Source organism: Notothenia coriiceps, unplaced genomic scaffold (genome assembly GCF_000735185.1).
Source record: "Notothenia coriiceps isolate Sejong01 unplaced genomic scaffold, NC01 NC01_scaffold00026225, whole genome shotgun sequence".
Lineage (NCBI taxonomy): Eukaryota > Metazoa > Chordata > Actinopteri > Perciformes > Nototheniidae > Notothenia > Notothenia coriiceps.
Window position 1 is genome coordinate 641,650 of NW_011358926.1, and position 23,256 is coordinate 664,905.

Genomic DNA, 23,256 nt, shown 5'->3' on the forward strand with positions numbered 1-23,256 from the left:
TCCTCAACCAAAATAGCCATCTTAAACTGAGAGGAGGGTGTTGTGCCTGAACATTTCCATTTATTACCTGGTATTATCATATTATTTTCTGAGCTTTTGAAATGTCAAGATGTCTATTTACTTCATCGCATAGTGAACTAATACAACCTTTTTTCACTGTTGCCTGATTTATTTGGATGAAATTATGCATCTATTACTTGGAATTTGTCAGATCAATTCTTTATCAAAGTAACCATTTGAAGCCAAGCCAGTGTTGTAAAGAAACTAAGCAGGCTACATTTACTCATGTACAATTTTGACCTATTTGTACTTTACATGAGAGTACCTCCATTTTCTGCAACTTTGTACTTGTACCTACAATTCAGAGGTAAATATTTTTACTTTTACTCCATGACATGTACTTTAAACCTTCAGTTACTTTGCAGATATGGATTAATGATATAAAATGTGACATTAGTTACACCTGGATTGATTTCACAAGCTACCCAGCAATAAATAAACTAATTAAAATGAGTTCCACGTTTACCAGCTATGATAAACACATTAATACCTCCATCATTATAATAAATACATGCGATTTGCACAGTATATGATTGTGAAATGGGGCAATTTGCATAGTAAGAACTTTGAGTACAATTTTTAATGCAGGACTTTTACTTGTAACAGAGTATTCCTACACTCTAGTTCAAGACTTAGTTCCCATAAAATAATACTTATTGGTAGACATTTAGACACAGGAACATGGATGTGGGTACAGGAGAGGAAAAGAGATATGAGAATAATCAGGATTTAGCACACTTTAGCACAAATTACTTAATAATAATAATAATAAAACAATTGTGGGAAGCTGTGTTTTTATATTGAGAGAGTGCAATAGTGGATATAAGATGTACTGTGGTATTGCAGTTTTAAATTAGTTAGAGACAGTTTCTACAAAAAATCTATTATAATATCTCAAATAGCCATGTCATAATTTCACAACATATTACAAACCAAAATTGATGTAACACTTTGATAATAAAACTTGGATTGAGTTTTATTGCACAATATACACAAGCTGCTTGACCAACATCATTACATCAACACTGACAGAGAGGCACAATTCTGAGTAGGCAAAGTAATCTTTTTTGAACAATTTCATACCAACAACTGCTAATATTAGTGGTGCAAGATCTCTTAACTCTATATTGAATAAACTACTTATCATATATTATGAATGTTCCCCTGTAATACCATGTTGCTCACAGGATTCCTCGAAACTTTAAAGGCAAGGCAAGGCAAACCCAAAGTGCTTTACAAAATAATATAAAAGACATTTAAGAACAAATACAGTGGAAGCACATTATACAAAGGCATTTAAAAACAGGCATTTAAAAAGCAAAGATAATAAAATCAACACAACAGGTATAAAATACATACAAAAAGCCATACTGCAGTTTGAATCCTCATCCAAATGCAGCCTCAAAAAGATACATTTTCCATCTAGATTTAAAAGTATCAACAGTTGCAGCTGACCTGCAGGATTCAGGCCGTTTGTTCCAGATTTTTGCAGGAAATCGTTAATATAATTTGGTCCTAAAACATTTAGTGCTTTAAAACCAGCAATGCTGTTGGAATAATATCGAGGCTGCAGGAGGAGGATTTCAGATGTTGAATAATGTCCTCCAGGTCTTTATAATTTATCAGACGGAATTGTGTCATGATGTCTGAATTGACTTTAGGTGGACACAGGGACAAAACATTTGCTGTACCTGGTACAGAGGCACTGACTGCTTGTCTGATTTTCATAATTTTGTTCGTGAAGAAGGAGGCAAATTCATTGCAGGCCCTGGTGGATAGAAATTCAGAGGCTACTGACACTGGGGGGTTTGTTAGTCTGTTGACGGTTGCAAACAGGGCGTGTGAGTTGTTTTTATTTTTAGTAATGATGTCAGACAAGAAAGACTGTCGTGCCTTTTTTATTTCCTGATTATAGATGCATAGTCTCTCTTTATATCTTTCCAAGTGAACTTGGAGATTTGTTTTTCTCCACCTGCGTTCAGCTTTTCTACACTCTGTTTTTGCCGTTCTCACGGTCATGGCTTTTCTCCATGGAGATATTTTTTTGCCAGATACTTCCTTTATTTAAATTCACCTTTTAAAAAGTTCAACTAGAGACAGAAAGACTCGGGTTAGGAGGACACATACACTCTTACATCATGTAAACATCTACACTGATACAAAAAAAATTCCAACGCTTTAAATATTTAAAATGCTTACAAAAAACAAATTCAAGCAGAAGAATTTAATTTAGCAACCACCCTCTCTGCTATTCGTCTTTTGCCACTATTTTTCAGGGTTTGGATCAAGGTAGTTTGGGCCTGACTGCCCTTCTCCTGCACAAACTCCTGTAGAAGTTCGAGTGTCTGCTCCCGAGCGTTACCAACGTGGTTCAGCTTACAATTCTCAATAGTAGTGTCTCGCATACCGCTGCGTGTTGCAACATCCTTCATATCCGTCCATCCAATTATTTCTGCAATGTCTGGCAGGTTGCGCTCAAGAAGTGGTTCTAACGTGAAACAAAGGAAAAGGCACTTATTATAACAAATCACAACACACATCATCACAACTTTATTGAAATTGTATGGGCATTTTGATTTAAAGATTTTAAAGATTTAAAAGTATCAAAGTAAAACGGAAATCAAGCACAATCCATACTGCAATCCAACCTGATTTCAGACCTCTCCAGTTACTCAGATAAGTCTGGTTTTGTACTAGTACACAGTGGTTTAAAAAAAACACCCGTGGCAATCAGAGCTGCAGGATTGTGCAAGAGCCATAACAAATAATACAACTATAAAAAACGCAACAGGTAAGTTACCAAAGAAATGGCAAAATAGCGTATATGAGATTTACAGGTTTTAGTTATTCGACCTACAGATTATACCAAGTGGGAATACATTGACGTATCACTTCATTAGCCATGACAACTAATACATTGCACTGCTTCCTGGATTTTAACACAATATCCGAGTGAATAATGATCAATGTCAGTCCAGTCTGATTATCCATCAAGCAGTTATTTCTTCTAACAAACTCAAAACATAGAGAAATAGCAATTATATCTCTAATATTGTTGTAATATTACGTTTTTCTTACTTTGAAGGGACGGAATCTCCTGAGAAACAGAAGAAGAATGAATGTTAAGAAACAAATTACAACTCTGATAAAATAACAAACCGATACAACTACAACTACAGATTTCAAATATTTCTATGTCACAATAGTACAGACACAAAACAAGCACACTAACATGGACACCAAAGGTTTCAGAAAACTAACCTGCACCTCCTACAGAAAGGGGCAGCTTTGCCAATATTAGAAAAGAGACAGAAAATTGTTCATCATACGTGCTGCACAGGTGTGCTGAGGTGAGTTAAAACAGGACAAAGCCAAAACATCTCATGAATGGACCAAAAGAGATCACATTGATGAATAGCTTACCAAATCATTTCTTCCTTCCTCTGGGGTATTATTTCCTTTCAATTGTGAGAGAAATAATTTTAAAAAACAAGACACATTGTTAAAAAGATACGAAAGCAGCAATTCAATCTGAAGCTTTCTTGATTTAAATTTGAAGTGCACTGGACTTAAAGACTCAAAACAATTATACAGAATAGAACATATTAAAGCAAATTAAGAAGGATATATTGTATCCAGTTATGATGGACTTGAAACAAGGCTAGGATTTGAACTGGTGTGCTTGAAAAGTGAAAAAAGAAAAGAAGAAAAGCCCTTCTGTCAAGCACTTTGACAATGTTTAATGTTATGCTGCTGATATACAAATGTAAAATAAATGTAAGAAATAGAATGTGAACATTAGTATTATTCCTTTGCTTTCCTATTTTTATTGAGAAACACACTGTTTTAGTGCCCTCTGCTGGTCTTTACATATAGTGGTAAAGTAGTAGAAATACTCACGGTTGCGTTTTCTTATCCAGAAGAAGAATGCAAGAAGTCCAATAACAATTATTAAAACAAATAAGAGAGTTAGGCCAACTATCAACCCAGTTGTATTCCCCCCTGAAAACACAAGACACAATGAATAAATGAGATGGCAATGTAATAATTGAAGCCCCCCCTAATGCAATAATGCCTAACTATGGCATACCTTCAGTTTTCTCACTGCAGACTGTGTTATTGGTGGCTGTACAGGCTACTTTGACACCCTCAGTACATCTGGAACCAAAATAAAAGCAAGTATGAGAGACAAAAAAAAAACATTAAAGGATTATGCTGTCAGCCTATTGTGAAAAAGGAATCCACCATGTGACAGGTTTTTGCAGACATTTCTTTTAAGAAGCTATTCGTAAATCTTATAGTTTACATTACAAGGATCAGAACTTACTCTTTACAGGGGAAGCATAATATACAGGTTTCTTTACTGCCGCAAAAGTGATCCTTTTTGCATCGACACGTTGCATCTCTGGCCCGGGTGCAGGATACATCCAACTCTAGATTGGCTAACAGGACCGTAAAACACATTAGACATTAGAAAGACTTTGACATAACTTTGCATTGCTTTCAAATTGTATTTTCCCTGTGAAGTCCGGTGATGTCCCATTATGTCTTTACCATTGGGCTGTGAGCAGGATGTGCATGACTCACAGGATTCCTGGAAATTAGGGTGACTGTTGTATGTCTTTTCTCTACAGCTTGTGCATTTTCCAATTGGAGTCGTAGCAGTGCAGTGCTTCTCCACGAACGTACCTACAACATTAACACACATGAGCCAGAAGAAAATATATGCGGCCAGCTTATGATTTACACACCCACTATATGCAAACCAAGTGTAAGTTAGTATTGTAGCTTCTTTGATGGCAAAACAGACACTAATACATTGAAATGTCCTTAGCTTAGCTTAAGGTGCTGTGTCCAACAACACAAGAACTATCATTACCCATCATACAATTGTATTTAACACACATTTTAGCAAATAACTGCCTATTTAAAAAAATACAACAGAAATAGAATTATGCCAAGAAATAATGTATAGGGGCCCCAGATAGAAAAAAAGGGCCTAATCTTTGTGGTGACATCTAAACAGTTGTCCTAATACAAGAGATTAGACAACTGCATTGGTTTCCTGTATGTCAAATAATTGATTTCAAAAGACAATGCTGGTTTCTAAAGTAAAGGGCCAAAATATATTTCTTCTCAGGGATGCTTTGTGTCTAGAGTCCAAACTATCTGATACAGATTACAATAGTCATTTATTTAGATTCAAGGCAAAGGACATTTGTTTGCATTGGTCTCATTGAAGATCAAAAATTAAAATAAACAATAAGGTCATACTTCCTGCTCTTTTTCTTGAGGCCCTATAATGTGAAAGTGACCTCAAAAACATTATTGATTTATTTATTAATTCAGGATCTTAAGTAGCTCAGTAAATATTAGTCCTACATAGTCCTTCATTATATAATGAGCTATGAATCCAATTTTATCCAAGATAAACCACCTCCTTAAAAAAAGGAAACAGCTAAACCTTAACCTGATTATTATATTTCTATGAAGTGTGCATATAGCCCCTGACACTTACCAGCAGCACACAGACAACAGGTCACACCCTCGTGATCATACGTGCCATCAACACACTGCTGGGTTTCCCTTAGAGCAGATGACAAGTCCCTGGAAAAAAAACATATACATACATCTGAAAATCATTTCTTAATTTTCACATTTTCTCATAGAGCTGTTCTTAAAGCACTTTAATAAACAACATAAATAAGCGTTTGGAAAATGATGCAACGTTTCTTCCTGAAACCTCAGACTGTACGTGTTTATATCCAAGAACGTGGTCCACTTCCGTCTTTATATGTAGCCAAATTGTATTTTAACATTCGTGTTATAGGCTGTGTATATATATTGCGAAACAGTGGTTCGGTATGGTCAACTGATTTTTGTTTTCCTTTTGACCTGGATATAAGACTGCGAACCAAAAAACAAAACTGAAACTAAAGTATTACAAAACAATATGTCTATCACAATTTCAAAACGGTAGGCCTATAACTATTATAACGTTTTAATAAAATCGCTTTCCTTAAAGTTAGATTTTACGTATCTTGATCTCAGGTGTTGTGACACACATCGATCTGAACCTCTCCTTTTTATAGCGACTTAACGCCTGTACATCGGTGCATACATAAACGCCCTCTCTGTGGTAACTTACACAGATCGAAGAGAAACCAAACCGACGATGAAAAACCACGAAGGAAACTTGCTTGAATCAGCTGTCTTCATGTTGTATCTTTATAAAATGTTGTGACCAAATTAAAAAGTAAACGCCTGCTTACATTTACCGCCCTACTGCCTACTGTGAAACTATGGAGGCGGGATTCAGTGTTTGCTTTCGGTTGAAGCTTTTTGTGAAGAATATATCGAGGCTTGTATCGTTTTGGACCAGTGACGTCATCGATGACAAACGAAGCCTCGCTGCCTGTCGATACCACGTGACTGCTTTAGGAAGCGATTCCGATCGGTTGAACCGTTGAACCCTCATACCCATGGATGTATAATAAGAACCATGGAATGGAATGGAATTAAAAGACCTCAGACCCTCACTTATATAGAGGTCGGAACATGTCATAAGTATAAATAGATACAAGCATAAATAAATGTAGGAATAAAAACATGAATAAATAAATGAATAAATACAGGAATAAATATCGTAGAGTGTTTCAGTGTGCTGTGGCTCAACTAGGAAGCAGTTGACTCACGAACGCAGGGTCCCTGGTTCCACGACTGAACAATACGTCTTTTTTGTTGTTTATAAAGCTACAGCTAAATTAGATAATGTAGTTAATAAATGTATTCTTTGATATGGTTTAGCCTTTCTCAGGCTACAACATGGTTAAGTTTATGAATATTATTAAGGATTACAAATCCCTCTTTGCAATGTTTAGCAGCCTCCTTAGGCTTTTCAATCACAATCAACTGGAATAAAAACAATATTGTTAACATGAAAATATGATTTTATATTCGTTGTTTAGAGTTATTCTAAGGCTTTACTCATTGGGAACTCGGTATGAGATACAGCACACTGTTGAGATGTCCAATCTGCCTGTTTTACACACTTTGACCAACAGGGGGTTTGTGTTCAAATGAAGCCCATGATGAAACCTCATGAGATGAATCCTTTTGCGAACCAATTGGCTGGAAAGCTTCAAAGCTTCATAAGGCTTCATCTCTCCATCACTAGTTGTAACTAAGTGCAATTTCTAAGATAAGTATACTTTTAATTTATTTAAGTATTTCTATTTTATCCTACTATATATTTCTACTCGGAGGAAAATAAATGTAGGCTACTATTCCAAGGTCTTATAGTTTCTTTGTAGGTTTAGATTATTAAGACAAAATACACAACAACTAATACTATAATATAATTGTGTAGGTTAAGCTACCCAGCAATGTAACTCATGTCCTCGGTGACCTCAATAGTGCGGCTCCTGTTAAAAGGACACACGCTCTTTCCATTTTTCTTTCGAATAATTGACAATGAATGCAAAGTCAGCATTACTTATGGTTTGAAGATTGCCTTACTTTGACTGTTTTTTTTTTTTAAATGTTAGCTAAACTCAATTTGGGCCACTAGATGGTGATATTGCTCTTGGTTCAGTATGAAGGCTTGAAGGGTTTGCTACTGCTGCTGATGGTTATGACAAATGAAATGTCTGTCTTTTTACCTTATAAACTTAATTCATAAAGTCCTTGTGGAGTAATGAAGCTCCTTATATACAAGCCTTTTTCTGTTACAGGGAATCCTTTCTGTCTGTGCCACTAAAAAATGTACTTCCAACCCCCGCCCCATACGCTTAAAAAACACCATATTTGTTTGATCTCTGCCAAGTGCGGTTAACAGCAAAATTATCTTTGAAAAAAAGTGAAGAAAAACAGTATTTGGATGGGGAATTAGAATTTAACTTGAAGGAGACCTCCTGTGGGATTTGGTTGTTTTTGCAAGTGTATCAAATGTCAGCCCTTTGTAGTCGCAGTGAGTCCCAGTGTCAGATTTGTACCAGTCTGCATGCCTGCTCATTTGGCCCCAACTCCGAGAGCACACGCACGTGCGCGCACACACATATACACATACACAGGTGTTGTTTAAAAAAAATCCCGAATTCAGTTTTTTAAGTTATAGAATGGCACTATTGAAATGTTGGTCACATGGCCATTCCACCACTTTGGTCCCCAGAGAATGAAGACGATTCACTAACTTGTCTTCTGGTCCTGGTGTGAGGTTAACTTTATACGCAACTAATGCTATCACCTGGTCAGAATTTAATTTATCCTAAATGTATGAATAAATAAGTGCAAAACAAAAAATATTCTCATCCATCTCAGCTTTATGTTTGTGCTAAACAGCAAATGTAAGCATGCTAACAAGTTCAACTCAGATAGTGAAGCTGAAAAACATTATAGGCTAAACACTAACATTGTCATTGTTAACATGCTAGCATGATATAGCTCAAACTAGCACTGAGCCTAAGTACTTACACACAGCACCTACTAACAGAGCATTTAGCAAGTAGATCGTTTTTATATTGGCATTTATTTCCCTATATAATCAGAGTTTAAAGGTTACATGTTTTAGAAAGAAAAAACCTGTAACATTTAATTTATTTCTGCAGCCTTTTCACTATAATGTATTTGTATTTTGAAAGAAGAAACTGTTTGCAAAATGAGCTATAAAAACGGAATAAAAATTCCCTTGAAGGATTTTAACATAAAATGGAGATCATACAGTTCAAATCTAGGGAGTCAATCCAATGGCCTAAATCAGGATAAATAAGTGGATGAGTTGGACATGATCGACTTGGTACAAACACATTCATTTTGGTGCCTCATTCTTTTGTAAGTGGGCTAATGCTTAATGTGAAAAAAGCATACAACACTGCTTCAATAGGCCGCAATAAGAGTACGACTCTCTCTTCCACTGTGCTGTACTGCAACGAAACCAAATAACGTCAAAACCACCAGCGGAGAAGTGCAGCTCGCAGATTTCAGCTATTTGGAAAGACATTATCATCCTCGGCCAATGTGTTCCGCCTCCTATCGCCCCCAGGTCAAATGCAGAATAAGGCAGAGTAATAGCTCCACTGAGATGGAGGGGGAAACAAAATAAAATAAGACAATGTTTTTGTTGTTTGGAAGAAGCTGCTGGAAGGGACTGTGCTGCAAAGCCTCCCCCAGGGACACAGAAGAGGAGGGAGGAGACGCGTCAGGGAGGCGGAAGCTAACAGCTCTTCTGTTGGAGCAAAAGAAGCACCAGACAGAAAGAGAGGAGACTTCACTGGTTGTGATGCTCGTGCATTCTGTAGTTCATTAATGCTGTTATGCATTTTGTGTTCTAGAAATTGGGTCACAACAGTGTAAACTCTAAATACCAAGCAAGTATTTGGTAATGTTGCGACATGCATGACAGTGCCATGTTGATATATCCCCACTATAGTACACTATATTTCCTTAGGTTGAGCTTCTTCTTCATCAAGCTCAATATTTTAGGCCTACAGCTAATCTTGACATAATCCATGACCATGATTAATGTGTTTTCACATGAAACCGTGAATTTGAAATCAATATTTACTCTTTCATTGTTAAGGAGCTATGCTGCTGCGACTTTGGCCCTCTTTGACTCGGTATTAACATGTGTCTTTTGGGATATGATCTCAAATGGAGGTGCACCTTAGACACATTGAGATCTGAATCCCTCAGAGGTGGTCTGGGTTACATAAGGCCACATTCTTTTGGCAGTGTGTATGCGAGTGTGTCCTTGGCCACATTTAAGGAGCGTCTACTCAAAAGGAGTGTCTGTTCCTCAAAAAGAGAGGTGATTTACAACAGCTTGAAAGATGATGAAAGGAGTTTCCTATTTCATTCTGCAGCGCTTTTTCGAAGACTTTGAAAATGAAAAAAGCTTTCCCTCTGTTCTCTTGTTTCCCCCCACAAGCGCAGCTAAGAAGTGGAGAGGTGAAGAGAAAATAAAGCTGCCTATCATCATTGTCACTTGGTGTACACAGTTTACACACCATTCATAATTTTGTTTATTTTTAAACTAAAATCCTGACCTTTATCTATATGCAGTCTATGCTTCTGACTGTGTTTATTTGCATATAGAGCAGGACAGTGAGATTGAATCAAAAGGTGTGTTATATAAAGCTTTCCACTTGAGATCGAATCACAGAAGTCACTTGTTAAAGCTAAGTGCGAAAACACTTTTATATAAAGTGTATATAACAGGTTTCCCTTTTTTGCCTCTAATGGAATATCTAAAACATTCAGCTAAAAAGAACCAGGCTGAAGAGGCCTTCAGTGTTCAGAATCTGAAACTTTGTCATTGGATTATTCAGGCAGGAATATCTTTATTTGGGATATCATGAATGCATGAAAGAGCAAAAAACGTATGTGAACAAACTGCAACTCGTAACCTGTGTACAGTAAAGAGAGAACCGGGGGACAAACCTGGTTCTTCACACACAGAACAGGAAGAGAGTCATGCTGCTCTTCAACTACAGGAAATAACCTCTGTGCTGATGACGCAAGTCTCAGGGGAGAACTCAGCAACTTCTGCAGATCTGAAGCATACTGTACACTCCCTAACTGCACAAGCGGCAGGGCTGTGTAAAGCAGTGTAACATGTTGCAGCACGGACACAAACACTGACAGCCATGCATTTCTTTGAGTGCTGTTTTGTGCCATGCATTAAAAGTTAGGATTGTGTTCATCACTTAATCGTAAATCTCTCCGTCTTTCTCTCCCATAGCAGCAGCTTATACACATGCACATAAACTAGATGAAAAGACGTAAATCTGTGAAGCTGCCACTAGACGATATGTCTGTGCAGAGAGATTTCCCCCCCCCCGCAACACGTCCAGCGGTCTGCCTAATTAGAGCTGAGCGCATCTGTGGGCAAGGGAGGCTGCGTCTGCACATGGAGGGGGGATTTGGCCGAGAGCATTACTTCACTGGGCTGTCTGCTGGGGAAGACAATGGAGAGGAGTGCAGATTGGATGTCTGTGTTCAGCGCTTTTCGCAGCACAGAGGAAAAGACAAGCATAATGCCGGTTGAATGTCCCACAGAGATGGATTTATTGGGACTGTGGTATTGAAAATCCGGTTAGGGACTTAACCAGAACAGAGCGGCCATAGTGAGAATCTGGGCTCAGCCTGTAGGTCAGGCCAAACTAAGTCCAGCCCTGCCTGTCCTGTCCTTTACCTGTCCTCTGTGTCCTCTGAGTGAGTCCAGGCTTTTGTCTATTATATGAAATGGTCTGAACCCTCAAATAACCAATCTCTAATTTCTGTGTCCATGCTCATGCAGAATATGTGAATGTTGTATATGTCTGTTGTCCTCATGGTTCTATGGTTTGAATATTTCAAGTGGGGTTGTATGAGGCACTTATCTATAGTCACTTTATTATCTACAGAAAATAGTGGTTAGCACACTCTAGCTCCGAAAAACTGAGAATTACTGCAGACATTATATCCATCATGCTGTCTTTAAAGCTTCTTTGAAAAAAGTTGTGGTTTACCCTCGCAGAACATGCCTCGATCGGTCAGTTTGTTTGTAGTTATTGTGAGAGTTAGTTCAGAATCACCAAAGTCACACTATAACAAAAGCCAACTTACCGATGAGGCCACGGCAAAAACATTAACTTCTGTGTCCTGCAAGATAAAATATCTGATTTTTTGGCTTTGAAGAAACCGCGTGAGTCTGAAGGGTTGTCTGACGGCAAGGTACAATGATAAAACTATGGTAAAAATAGGGTACACTTAAACTAACATTGCTTTCTTTAGGTGGGTAAAGAACATTTTGCTGCCACCACCATTCCACAGCTGTAGCCCTATATAATATTGTCCTGTGCTGGTAGGGTACATGTTTCTTTATCACATCCGAGCCATCCATTTAACCTAAGCTCAGCTGGTAACTTTGAATCCTCATCAGAAATGTCCAACTTGTTCTGCAACTACTCGGCTCACTTTGGCTGGGTTGAGCCTATGTGGTAAGTGTGTGGAGAAAGAAATTGATTAGAAAAAAACGTTTTATTTGAAAAATATATATCCACATAATGATTCTAACACACAATTGAGAGTGTGTTCAAATGAACCTGCTTTCTTCACAAATGAATTCCAGAGCTCAAAAATAGTATATAATATAAATAGTTTAGTAATGGTTTAAAAGTTGGAATAATTATTGAATAAAACATAGACTAAATGATATGCTGTAAGCGCTTTTGCTCCATCAATTGATAGTAGGCCAACAAATGCAATTGCAATAAAACCTCCTAAAAATGAATTAGGTGCAAAGGTATGCAGAAAAACATGATATCTTTGTATAGTGCAACATTTGGAACATGAGAGGTGGGGCTGTTTAAAGAGGTACTTGAGTTAATCTGTACAGTTGGTACAGAAAAGTTGGGCAACATTGATCTACATAATCTGACTTTTACTGAGGACATGACTAAAATCAAAAGACGGTGACAGACAATCACATATACATGCCTCAGACTTTTTTTCAAGGGCAATAGTTTATGAGAAACGAGTTTGAATTCTTGAAAAATGTCTGACATTTTAGTTTATTTTCCACAAAAAACGAAATGTGTTTTGAGATCTGAACGTTTTTCAGCATATCCAATTTATACATCTCTTGTAGCATAAGTGAATCGACTTTTCAAAGAACAGAGCAGCATTTTACATGAATCTTTTCTCTCTCACCCACACAGAAAATACACATAAATGTGTAATCAAACACACATGCATACACATTGCGCTCACACACATGAACACACATAGCTATCACCTCCCACCCACCAGCCTGGAAAATATTAACCTTTTCATCTCATGTCACCTTTTCGTCTAACTTCATGCATCACACTCACATGCCTACAGACACATGCCACACTGCACACATGTCCATTATGAACTGGTGTAAGCACACACACACACACACACACACACACACACACACACACACACACACACACACACACACACACACACACCAATCTGATACACAAGCGGCTGCGGATATCTCAGAGGAACTTGAAAGAATTCAGGGAGTGGAGAGTCATTTGGTTAAAGAGGACCAAACTGCAGGAAACGAGAATCATTGACCCTCCCTTGTGACCAAATTCACAATCTGGGCCTGAAATCAGTTGGAGGAAGAAAGAAAGTTAGCTGAAGAAGGAAATGTTTGAGCACCTATAAATAGAAGGCCCTCGTTTGAAATGATTCTGAAAGGCACAGTCATTTATTATTCAATTCATATTCCTCCTTATTTATCAAATAGAATGAGTTCAAGAAACGTATAAACGCTACAAAACAGTTTCAGTCTAGATTTATTTTCTGACAATAGCAGATTTAAAACCAGTGATAGGCTGTGTGAATTTATGAAAGACATATCAAGTATTTTAGGCAAACAAAGCATGTCTACAGTATGTGTTTAAGTATGGCATGCATTTTTGAAACAATACACAATTAGAAAAAGGGGCTGTGACACAATCAACCATTAAAGGGACACAAAGCTGTAGCTTTAAACTAATAGACCAAACATTAATGTATCCCTTTAAATCATAAATCAGTTCAGGTCGTGAAATTCATAGCAACTAATCTAATTGTCTTCAATAAGCACCTATATGCCATCTGCTTTGTGCACTGCATCACTGTCCTCAGACAAAAGGGGATTCAAATACTTTGTTAACCTCTATTTAGGTTTCTTAGCACAACCAACAAAGACAATCGGTAGCTGCTATGAGTGCATTAAAGAAAACAAACAGTATATTGTGAGCATGAAGAGGAGAGGCTTTTGCATTGAAGAGGTGCACAGGGCCTCATTCATAATTCAGAGGCGTCGCAGCGATATGAGAGGAGGACGCATCTGTCTGCATTACGCCAGCGTTGCCTCTGCGTTGCATCACCCTCCCGGGTGGTTCGTTTTCAAGAGTTTAATACGCTCCCTATCAGTTGCGCTCTGGCTGTGGCTAATTTCAGCCTCAGATAAGAGCCTTTCTCTGTCATCCAGCTCCTTTGCCCCGTCTAGAACAGTCTAGAAGTGCCTTCTCTGTCTGAAATCTTTGAAGGAGTGCTGACTGGATGAGCTGCTGTTTGTCTATATGTTACTTAGTGTGCAGCATCACAAGAACGGATATTATGAACCCTGAGAGCTAACTGGAAACCCATCCCCCACACACACATGTATAGCTGTCTCCCCACACAAAGAGAGGCGCATGTGCCTTATTACACACACACATACACACACACACAGCTGGCTGCTGGTCTGTCTGACCTACTTTATTTCTGTAGGCTGCTCTAATGGAGGGAGCGAGCATGGTGTATTATCTGCCTGCATCTGATTTGCATTTCTGCCCTGTCACTGGCAGATGGCACCAGAGGTCGAGAGCAGAACTTTTTGGAGGCCCTGTCACACACAACACATACTGCACGTTCACAAACACACACACACACACAAAAACGCATGCAAAGACGCTTCGGACATGTAAATACTTAAATGTTTAGAAAAGTTGACCTATACATAGTAAATGCACATTATATCAAGTAAAAACAAGCATTTTGTTGGGGCTGTCATCCACAACATATATTCAGATTCTAATAAAACTCAATCAAATGTTTTAATTGGTATAATTAACAGCTCTGTAGAACTCAGTTGCTCCACAAAGAATCATGCTAAAGCGATAGTTTGAATCTTGGGTTTAACAGAGATGTGAACAGAAGTTTCTTGAAACAAAAGTTATTGAGAATGGAAACATGACCAAAACCATCAATTGGTCGACTTTAAATGGAGCAGCCATACATATAGCAACAAATAGAGATGTGCAGGTGCATGCAATAGTAGTGCATACTGTATGTGCAGAGGGGCGGAGAAAGTGGCGCTCTGAACTGAAGCGTTTGGTTTACACCCTCCACTCTTGCACTGCTTGTGCTTAATAGGAAGGAAGTGATGAATCACACTCACTTATTTGTGGTAACGGTGAGTGTTCAAGCACAGATAGGGGCCTTTCTTTTTCACTCTATCACACACAGTAACATGCGTGCAGTGCACACCCTCTCACTAGAAATCACAGAGGAAGTGAACAGACATGAAACCTCAGCTCTTTGTCAATTTCTATCTGATGGAAGTCATGGGTGAAAGTGCATGATGTTAGATTATGTGAAATGACATGTTTCTGTCTCCTGTATTGCATCAGGACATGTAAGACATCTAGAGATGAGAGCTGAAACTGAATGTGTGTTTGATGCTTTTTATTCAGTCTTATCAAATCTGGGTTTGTATGTTGCAGATATGAACATATGGGGGCTTTAAGAAATGTCCTCTTGTCATGATTTATGTGAATTGTACTGGAGCACACGCAGAAACTAAGTTGCACTTTAACTGACAATGTATGTGATCTATGTGTGTGGTTGCACTGAAATGTATTTTAAATATATCTGCATTTTTTGAAAACATAGACTTCCGTAGCTGATTGCACATTTTCATGTCATGTGTTAGATGTCAAAAATGGAAATGTACACCTGGAGAACTGAGGTTTCCAAACACATACACACACACACACACACACTATATGTGTAATGCCCACATTTGGGGACAGGAAACATCAGGGTGTGCTCTCACTCAAAACTTAATTTACCTCTCTCTTTCTCCCTCTTTCACTCTCATACACATACACTCGCACACACGTGCCCGCGCGTCACCGTTATTTAAGGGTGTGTGTACATTTTCCATGCGGTTTAAGTGGTTAAGCTTTGCAATCGTAAAGTGTGAAAAAAAATAAAAAAAATTTAAAAAAATAAATTGGAGTGGGAGTGGGACCAATTAGAATGAGGCTTACTGAAGTGTTGGGCAGAAACTGGCAAAGGAAAAACACAACCTTGTCACGCCGGAGGATACGTTTTCCATGAGCTGTGGTGCTCCAGTGGCTGACTCAGATATACTGACATTGATGAAATAATTGTCTTCTCTGAGCTCAAAATGAAGAGCAAAGGTCAAACAAAATGCTACTTGGGCTTACCAACTCCCACCTTCCTTCTTTTTCTTTCGCAATTTTCTTTGACATGGCCATCTCCTCTCTGACTCATCCACCAGGTCTCAAGTGTATTGTGGCGAACCGCCGTCGAAATTCGCTCAATTTTAATATTGTTTTTCTCTCCCATATCCGGAATCCTCCCTTGTCCCATTTGCACACTCTTGCATGTCTCTCCTTAGCAAAGGTTACGTTCTACTTCAATGTAGATAGCTTTACATTATGCATATTGCCTATCAAATATAAATGAGACAGCTTTTTAAAAAGAAAATATTGTAAATTACACAGAGTATTTCAATCTTTTGAGTTGAAATAGTTGGACAGAAATGCCTGACAGGAATACGAATGGGTTCTTTCTGCATTCAATGTGGCCTTTGGTTATTTTTTAACAAGCGATAGAGAAGACTAGTCATTAACTCACAGGCAGCTAATTGTGTGGTTGGTGCTCCAGTTTAAAAGAGTAAAAAATTATTCTGGTGTGTTACATCAGGGTGCTTCAGCTCCTTTAATACAGGTTCACACAAGGTCAGCAGCGGAGGAGTTTCTCATTTTTAGAACTTTTCTCTATGATCCTGATGAAAATCTTTTGATAATTCACACTTGCATTTGTGCCCTTTTTGTTTTGACAGCATCACAGCAGTGTCCTCACTACAGGTGTTCGCTGTGACAGCAGGGATGGTCCTAATGTGTGCTGCCTCTTAATTTTTACCTCAAAACCTGTTAGCCACGCAACAGTTTGGGCTTTTTGTGTCTTCTTTAATAGCCTGAAATGGATGCAAGTGGAACTGACATAAGCCTGTGTGTTTATCTGTTATTGTCTACCTCTTTGAGCATGTGCTATGGGTGTCCTCTGTGTGTGTTTTGAGATGCTGTGTGTGGGTACATGTGCATGGCATGGATGTGTGTGCTCGCTGTGTGTTTCATTTGATGCCCGCCTGCTATCAGTGTTTGTTTGGGGTTAAAAGCCCCTGTCTCTGAGGGTGTTAGCGGGGGTCATGTAAACCGGATCTGCTGCAGATTCGTTTGAGAGGCAGAAGCATAATCTGTAGCTGGCTTTGTGCTCTCAGATTAAAGTGATGATGTTTTAAACCTTTCTCACGGCTGCAATATGCCTTTGCTTCCCTCCCTGCTACTCAGTATGTGTGTGACAGCAGATCCACCAGGCCGGGTTCAGAAAAAGGACACCTTCTTCGCTATTTATGAAATGGGGAGCTTCAGCACATTATCTGAGACGACGCACACATGTTCTATTCATCTATTAATTTGCCATCAGCGTGGTGTAGCTATAGCGTATCTTCTCAGTGTTTGAGGGGAAACAGCTGCTAATCCTAATCCCCCCTTCTCCCCCCCACGGGATTGTGTCAAATCACAGGCCCTTTAAAAAGCTCTGGCTGGCTGGTTGCAGGGCTGGTTGAGTGGCTGGCTGACTGGCAGCCTCTAAATGAGAGGATGGACCCACTCTCGTGACTGACATCCACTAGTCCTCCAGAAAATGTCACTTGTTTGTACAAGAATGTACATTCACACACCAGAAATGTCCATTGCCAATTTGTCTCCAAAATAGATTTATCCCTAAACATTTGCAGACAAGATGGTAAAGACCCTTTGGTTTACACAAGACCAAAACACAAAAATACAAACTTAAATATTCTTATCTCATCGCGTACTATCTCGGTTGCTGTAGCTCTGCCGGTCTAGGGTGTCAACTATTGGTTGGTTTTTTAAACCCATTCTTATCCACATGTTCAAAGGAATAGCTTGAGACTTTAGTTTTTTTGTTAGCTTATTTTACCATAAAATCTGGAAGAGGGGAACAAAAAAGCAGTGGGAAAAAACTAAATTATAGCCAAATGGACAATGGCTTTAAAAAGAGCTCTTAGTCCTTTAAAAGCCATAGTCCATTTAGTGGAAAGAAAGATTCAGTGTAGTTTAACGTTTATTTGCTGATTTTGTTTCCAATACACTTAGGCACACTTTCATTTGTACCTTTTAAAAAAAATGTTTAACCTCAGCTAACTATTTTTGCAAATTGAAAGGGTGCAAAAAAGAACAGGCAGATGGAAACACAGCTACCACTGGAAGACTGAAACTGCAGAAAGTTGCACACCGGTCTCTGGATGCATCATTAGCTGAAGGTGACCAATCGAGAGTCACTGTGTTTGTAACAAATACAATTGAACAACAATTCAAGTTTGTCCAGAGTTTGGATCACTTACAACTCTCAAGATAAAAAAAGGTTATAAAAACCAAACGCAATTTCTCACCTCTCAAACTTTGAAAGCTTGCACTACCATTTATAACTTTTATTCTCCAGCACAAACACTAATATCTCTCTTGTCCATCAGCCGCTCTCGCATCAGTCATTTCAGATAATGACTCTCAGCTGGAAGAGAGCGCAGGGACTCGGAGGCTGAGTAAAGAGTATCAGCCGACAAGCTTGCGTCTCCCCCCTTGTTCTTGGTATATAAGTATGAGATGGGGATGAGGAGTGTGCGAGCAACTATCAGTCATCAGCGTGAGGATTAGCGACTGTCATCAGCAGCCATATGCCTCATATTACCCTCATGGTGACACTAGATGAGGAGAGGGAAGCGAGCGAGGAGGAGGAGAAGGAGGAGGCTCGGGGGAAGGATTACACCCGCTCTAAGATTTCAGGGTAAAAGTCAGGTGGAGAACAGAGAGCCTGTCAAAGTCTGATAAATGCACAAAAACTCTGCTGTATGAACGTACATTTTCAAATACACACAGATTTAAAACAATATGAGACATATAAGCCCTGCAGCACGAGCACTTTTCAAAACTGGGTTACTTGAACACAAAGCAGGTTCCTGTTGTAGAAAATGTGTGTGTGCACGTATGCTAATCTGCCTGTATGAAGAGCGCCATCGTAAAGCTCATTTGTCCATGTTTTGGGCCTGAGGCTATGCATTTCAGTACAATGGACACATATGCGCTCTTCATTGATCACATAGAAACAATAAGCACTTGCACCAGCATGTGTGTGTGTGTGTGTGTGTGTGTGTGTGTGTGTGTGTGTGTGTGTGTGTGTGTGTGTGTGTGTGTGTGTGTGTGTGTGTGTGTGTTGCAGCAACAGCAATACAGTAACAGTTTCCATGTGAGCCTCTTATTCATGAAGACACACATAAACACAGACAGACTGACAAGTATGCTGGCATATGCATGTCAACAAACACAAACACACACACACACACACACACACACACACACACACACACACACACACACACACACACACACACACACACACACACACACACACAGGAAAACAGAGCTGGTGTGACTCATTAGTTGACTCAGGTCTTGACAGTAAAAATAACATCTGAAAACATTTACCGTATATTCATTAACATTTGGTCCAACTCATGACGAGAAGCACTTTAATGGATTTCTATCTTATGCACCTTGCCAGCTAGTAAGTCTGTGCTTCTTCATGTATACGTACCATGCAGCTACGTATGTGTTTCCAAACATGTCCTTCTCCTTCCCAATTCCACTTCCTCATTCATTCACCATAGTTCCTTTGTGCTGTCGCCACGGCTATTTTGGTGCATTGCACACAAAAAGAGGATTGGCTGAAAGTTGAAACAAGTTTACAGCAGTGAAAATAATAACGCTTTTAAGAGCTCCAAAGTTATACAAGGACACCTAAGTAATAATATCCAACACCTAATGTATTCTTATTAAGGTTGGACTCGGATTTATGCTGTTTAGGTGGTTCATTCATAAGCAGACTTTGATTTATTTTGTGTCAAACCACAATGATTCTTTTGCTGCTTTAACTATAAAGTATTCATGAAGTTTGATGTAAAAGAGATTCTTACATTAAAAGCAATAACTTAAACTACAATATACCTTTGACAATATGCTGATGAAAGCAATATGTGTTAATATTCATCCTGGTCTACTTTAAACAAGTGCTGGATGGGATTCAAGCTTTAAATAAGTGATTTTTCTTTTTTTGTATGTGCAAGATTTAAGTTTCTACATCTCCGGACGTTGATGGTAATCAGACTGAATGCATTAGGAACCAGAGCTAGTTATGCTGTCTTTATCTCATTCAAAGTTATGAATATAAACATGTTTGTGTCTCATCTCATTACTTAATTAGCAACATTACACTGGCATGCTCAAAGACTGAGCGTGTTTGCTAGTTTTTACTCAGACCACCATGAAGATGGAGGCGAGGCAGAGAGGCACTTAGCATGTAAAACGACCATATGTGTGAGCATGAGTGTGGGCACAGAGAAATGGTATGCCTGTGGTCCTGGCTGTGCTCATGTGAGTCTCTGGGAGGCAGAGTATGACTTTGTTCATGCTGTAGTATATTTGTGTGTACGATGGTCTACACGTGTGGGTGTGTGCACTTTTTCCGCTGGCTGTCACTCGCACTGCTGCTGCTGCTGACTCTTTGGTAACTTACACTGCCTGTGTGAGAGTGTGTGTTTCTGTGTGTGTGTGTTTAAGCTTTTGTTTAATTTCTACTTCCTGTTTTATTCTTGGCCTAATCCAAACGCAACACAGCTGTGCAGTCAGCCAGAGAAAGAGGGCTTGGGGGATGGGTTGCCAGGTCCTGGTGAGTGCAGCCATGCTCTACAACTGCTACCAACAGATGGAATGGAAATGGGGTTACCAGCTTGGGCTTATCTTCTCTTTGTAGGCCAGACTGACCCCCCATCCCCTCATTTGGCCATAATACTATGCTTAAATCTCTATATTTTGGTGTTGGCTTTTTTTTGTCTTTTCACAGTAGGATACATTGCCTAATGATGGCCATCACTGCCAGAAAAAGGCAACGAAAGAGGAGTAGTGATAGATGATACATGCTAAATCAATATTTTAAGATAGTAAATCGCAATTATGAGCCTTTGAAGTAAGAGACAAACAACCACCAACCAGAAATGGATAAAGCAAAGTTAATCTTTGCATTTTGCAAAATATTTGGTTCTGTAAGACTGGTAACGTCATCGCAGGACGACCCTACATGTATCTCTACAAAATTATGTTTCCAAACAACTTAACAGCCTTTTCAATAAGATAGGAACACATATGTAACACAAATACATGGTTTGGTTAAGGAGAAAACCATTGTTTGATCATTGATAACACATGGCTAGTTGGTTGGAAACCTGTTGTTAGCAATGGAAAGCTAACTGCTAACTCTCCACTCAGGCTAGCTCCAGTCAGTCATAACAGCTCCTGGAGATGCTAACCTACCTCTGGCATTTCATAAAAAGCTGAACAATTATATTTCCTGCTTTTCTGACTATATCATATTAAACTAAGCATATTTAGTTTTAGACAAACAGCACATTTAAAAACATCACTTTGGACTTTGAGCAACTGGGATGGACATGTTATAGCCCTAACTTTTAATCCACCTGAGAATTGTCAGAATCATCAAAAATTGATGTAATCATTAGTTGCAGCCCTACTTTTGTTTGTTGTTTACTGTTGTGTTCAATGACAGTTATTTAAAATGGAAAATAAAGTGTGGCTGCTAACGGGCAAAACGTTTACACACTGTGGCCTTTTTGCACCACTGACTTCCGTCTCGATAGCTATCAGTAGACCAAACTACTTATCAAACATCAGCACAGCAACCAAACAACCATAAATCTCTTGATGACAGAAGGTCAACACAAGTTAATAGTGCAACAAAGCTAAAATGCTACATATAGCTGCCACGACTTGGACTCTCTTGCTCTCCATCAACGGTCAATTGGGTAATGGCCGTATTTTCCGAGTTTGGTCAAACTAAGAAAGTTGAGCTCCACAACGATTTTTTGCAGATTTGCTTCTGATTGAAATGAATATGCCATTACATGTTACCACTTTAAGAGCAAGACTAACCACACCTAGCATCTCATATCTTTGACCTTTGATCTCAAAAGGGTTGGCATATAATCTCTAGATCTTTATTACAATTTCAACGAATGTAGAATAAAAACATATCTTAAGTGTCTTTTCTCTTTTGGGAATGGGTTTCTATCATCTACTAACATCACATTTCTTCCAAGAAGTGGATGTATAATATCTGACCCACTTTTTAGAGGTAAACTAAAATGAAAATATACCAAAGTAAACATTTCTCCATCCAAATCTCATTTCTACAGTTTAGTCTCATCTAGAGAGGTGATTGATGCAGAAAAATCTAACAAACTTGGTGCTCGAGACATACAAATGAAGCAGTATATTGATTAGATTAATATTTCAGATGCTGCTGTGTCTGTGTGTGATGAGGAGGGCAATCAAAAGCTAAAGATGTGGACTCTAGAGCTCCACTGAAGTCAGCCCACTTCAGTCTTGCCTGCTTGTGGAGAGCCGAGGCATCTCTCTCTGGTCTCTCTCCACACAGCACATTCATTATTAATCTTCCAGTCTCTCCCTCCTCCTCAGCTCAGCCAATTACAGCCGGGCCCCTGCGACTGCTGCCTGTCTCATTTGACACTGCACTGGTTTGGCTTTGATGTCTCTATCAACACGAAAGAGCCGAGGACCGAGTCTTAATAGAGCAGAGGGGGATTATGTGACTGCCTGCCTCTGGGGGGTGGAATCTTTTTTTATATATGTATGTTTAATTCATACTTTATTTTATTATCAGGAGACTTAGGGCCATGCTTTAGCCAGGGTCTTGCCACTCTTTGCTCTGCTATCACAGTGACATGGTCGTTAATCCTGTTACTCTTTCACTTGGGGAGCCTTGGAGCAGAGCAGGCTCCGGCTACCCGAGGCCTCGCGCTCCTCCCTCCTGGGCTGCTAGCCTTTTCCTTCCTCTGCTCATTTCATGTGGAGAACGCCTTGATTAACCATCAGCGGCCACTCTGCATGCAACACTGCTGTTTGGCATGAGGTCAGGCAGCTTTTCACTCTTTTTATGAGAGTTCAGAAGTCAGTTAGCTCTTAAATCAAATCAAGAAGTTACTAAAAAATAGCTACGCAAAAGGGTTATGCATAAAAATAAGAGCTCATTCAATTAGCCGTCAAGTATGAATAAAAGCAAACAGTTGCTAAGATAAAAAGATTAGCTTTTTCCTCATTGACATTAAAGTAGTGTAAATGCTCAGCTCCCTGCTTGAGTCACTTATTTGTTTGAAGTTTGCTATTCAGCCTCAGTTGAACTTTTAATAATAATCCTTCCATCACTTCCCTACCTCAGGTCCCA

At 39.0% G+C, this 23,256-nt stretch overlaps 1 protein-coding gene and 1 long non-coding RNA gene across 5 annotated transcripts; one reads left to right on the forward strand and one right to left on the reverse strand.

Annotated features, from left to right (window-relative positions):
* The first annotated feature begins 652 nt into the window (after positions 1–652).
* Positions 653–2,252, forward strand: LOC104956662 (uncharacterized). Its single transcript, XR_799578.1, has 2 exons — positions 653–1,202; positions 1,234–2,252. It is a non-coding gene; the product is annotated as an uncharacterized lncRNA (long non-coding RNA).
* Positions 1,347–20,184, reverse strand: fas (Fas cell surface death receptor). 4 transcript variants are annotated; one of them, XM_010784183.1, is made up of 9 exons: positions 19,537–20,184; positions 5,579–5,667; positions 4,615–4,749; positions 4,388–4,502; positions 4,151–4,218; positions 3,961–4,062; positions 3,484–3,518; positions 3,139–3,157; positions 1,347–2,548 (listed from the first exon to the last, which is right to left on the reverse strand). In XM_010784183.1, exons 1-9 carry the CDS (start codon positions 19,563–19,565, stop codon positions 2,271–2,273), a joined length of 870 nt encoding a protein of 289 aa, XP_010782485.1. In that variant the 5' UTR covers positions 19,566–20,184; the 3' UTR covers positions 1,347–2,270. The 4 variants fall into 4 exon arrangements, with proteins under 4 accessions (XP_010782485.1, XP_010782486.1, XP_010782484.1 ...); XM_010784184.1 differs by lacking the exon at positions 19,537–20,184 and adding an exon at positions 6,333–6,453 and having other exon boundaries at positions 1,348–2,548; XM_010784182.1 differs by lacking the exon at positions 19,537–20,184 and adding an exon at positions 6,209–6,453 and having other exon boundaries at positions 1,348–2,548.
* Between the last annotated feature and the right edge of the window lie 3,072 nt (positions 20,185–23,256).

What these genes read in the sequence shown, in the direction of transcription:
- fas (XM_010784182.1), bottom strand. Translation starts at nt 6,279, where the DNA reads ATGAAGACAGCTGATTCAAGCAAGTTTCCTTCGTGGTTTTTCATCGTC. An exon ending in CTGTTGTCTGTGTGCTGCTG is followed by an intron (nt 4,750 to 5,578) that starts GTAAGTGTCAGG and finishes TTAATGTTGTAG; the next exon opens with GTACGTTCGTGGAGAAGCAC. An exon ending in TTATGCTTCCCCTGTAAAGA is followed by an intron (nt 4,219 to 4,387) that starts GTAAGTTCTGAT and finishes TTTTGGTTCCAG; the next exon opens with ATGTACTGAGGGTGTCAAAG.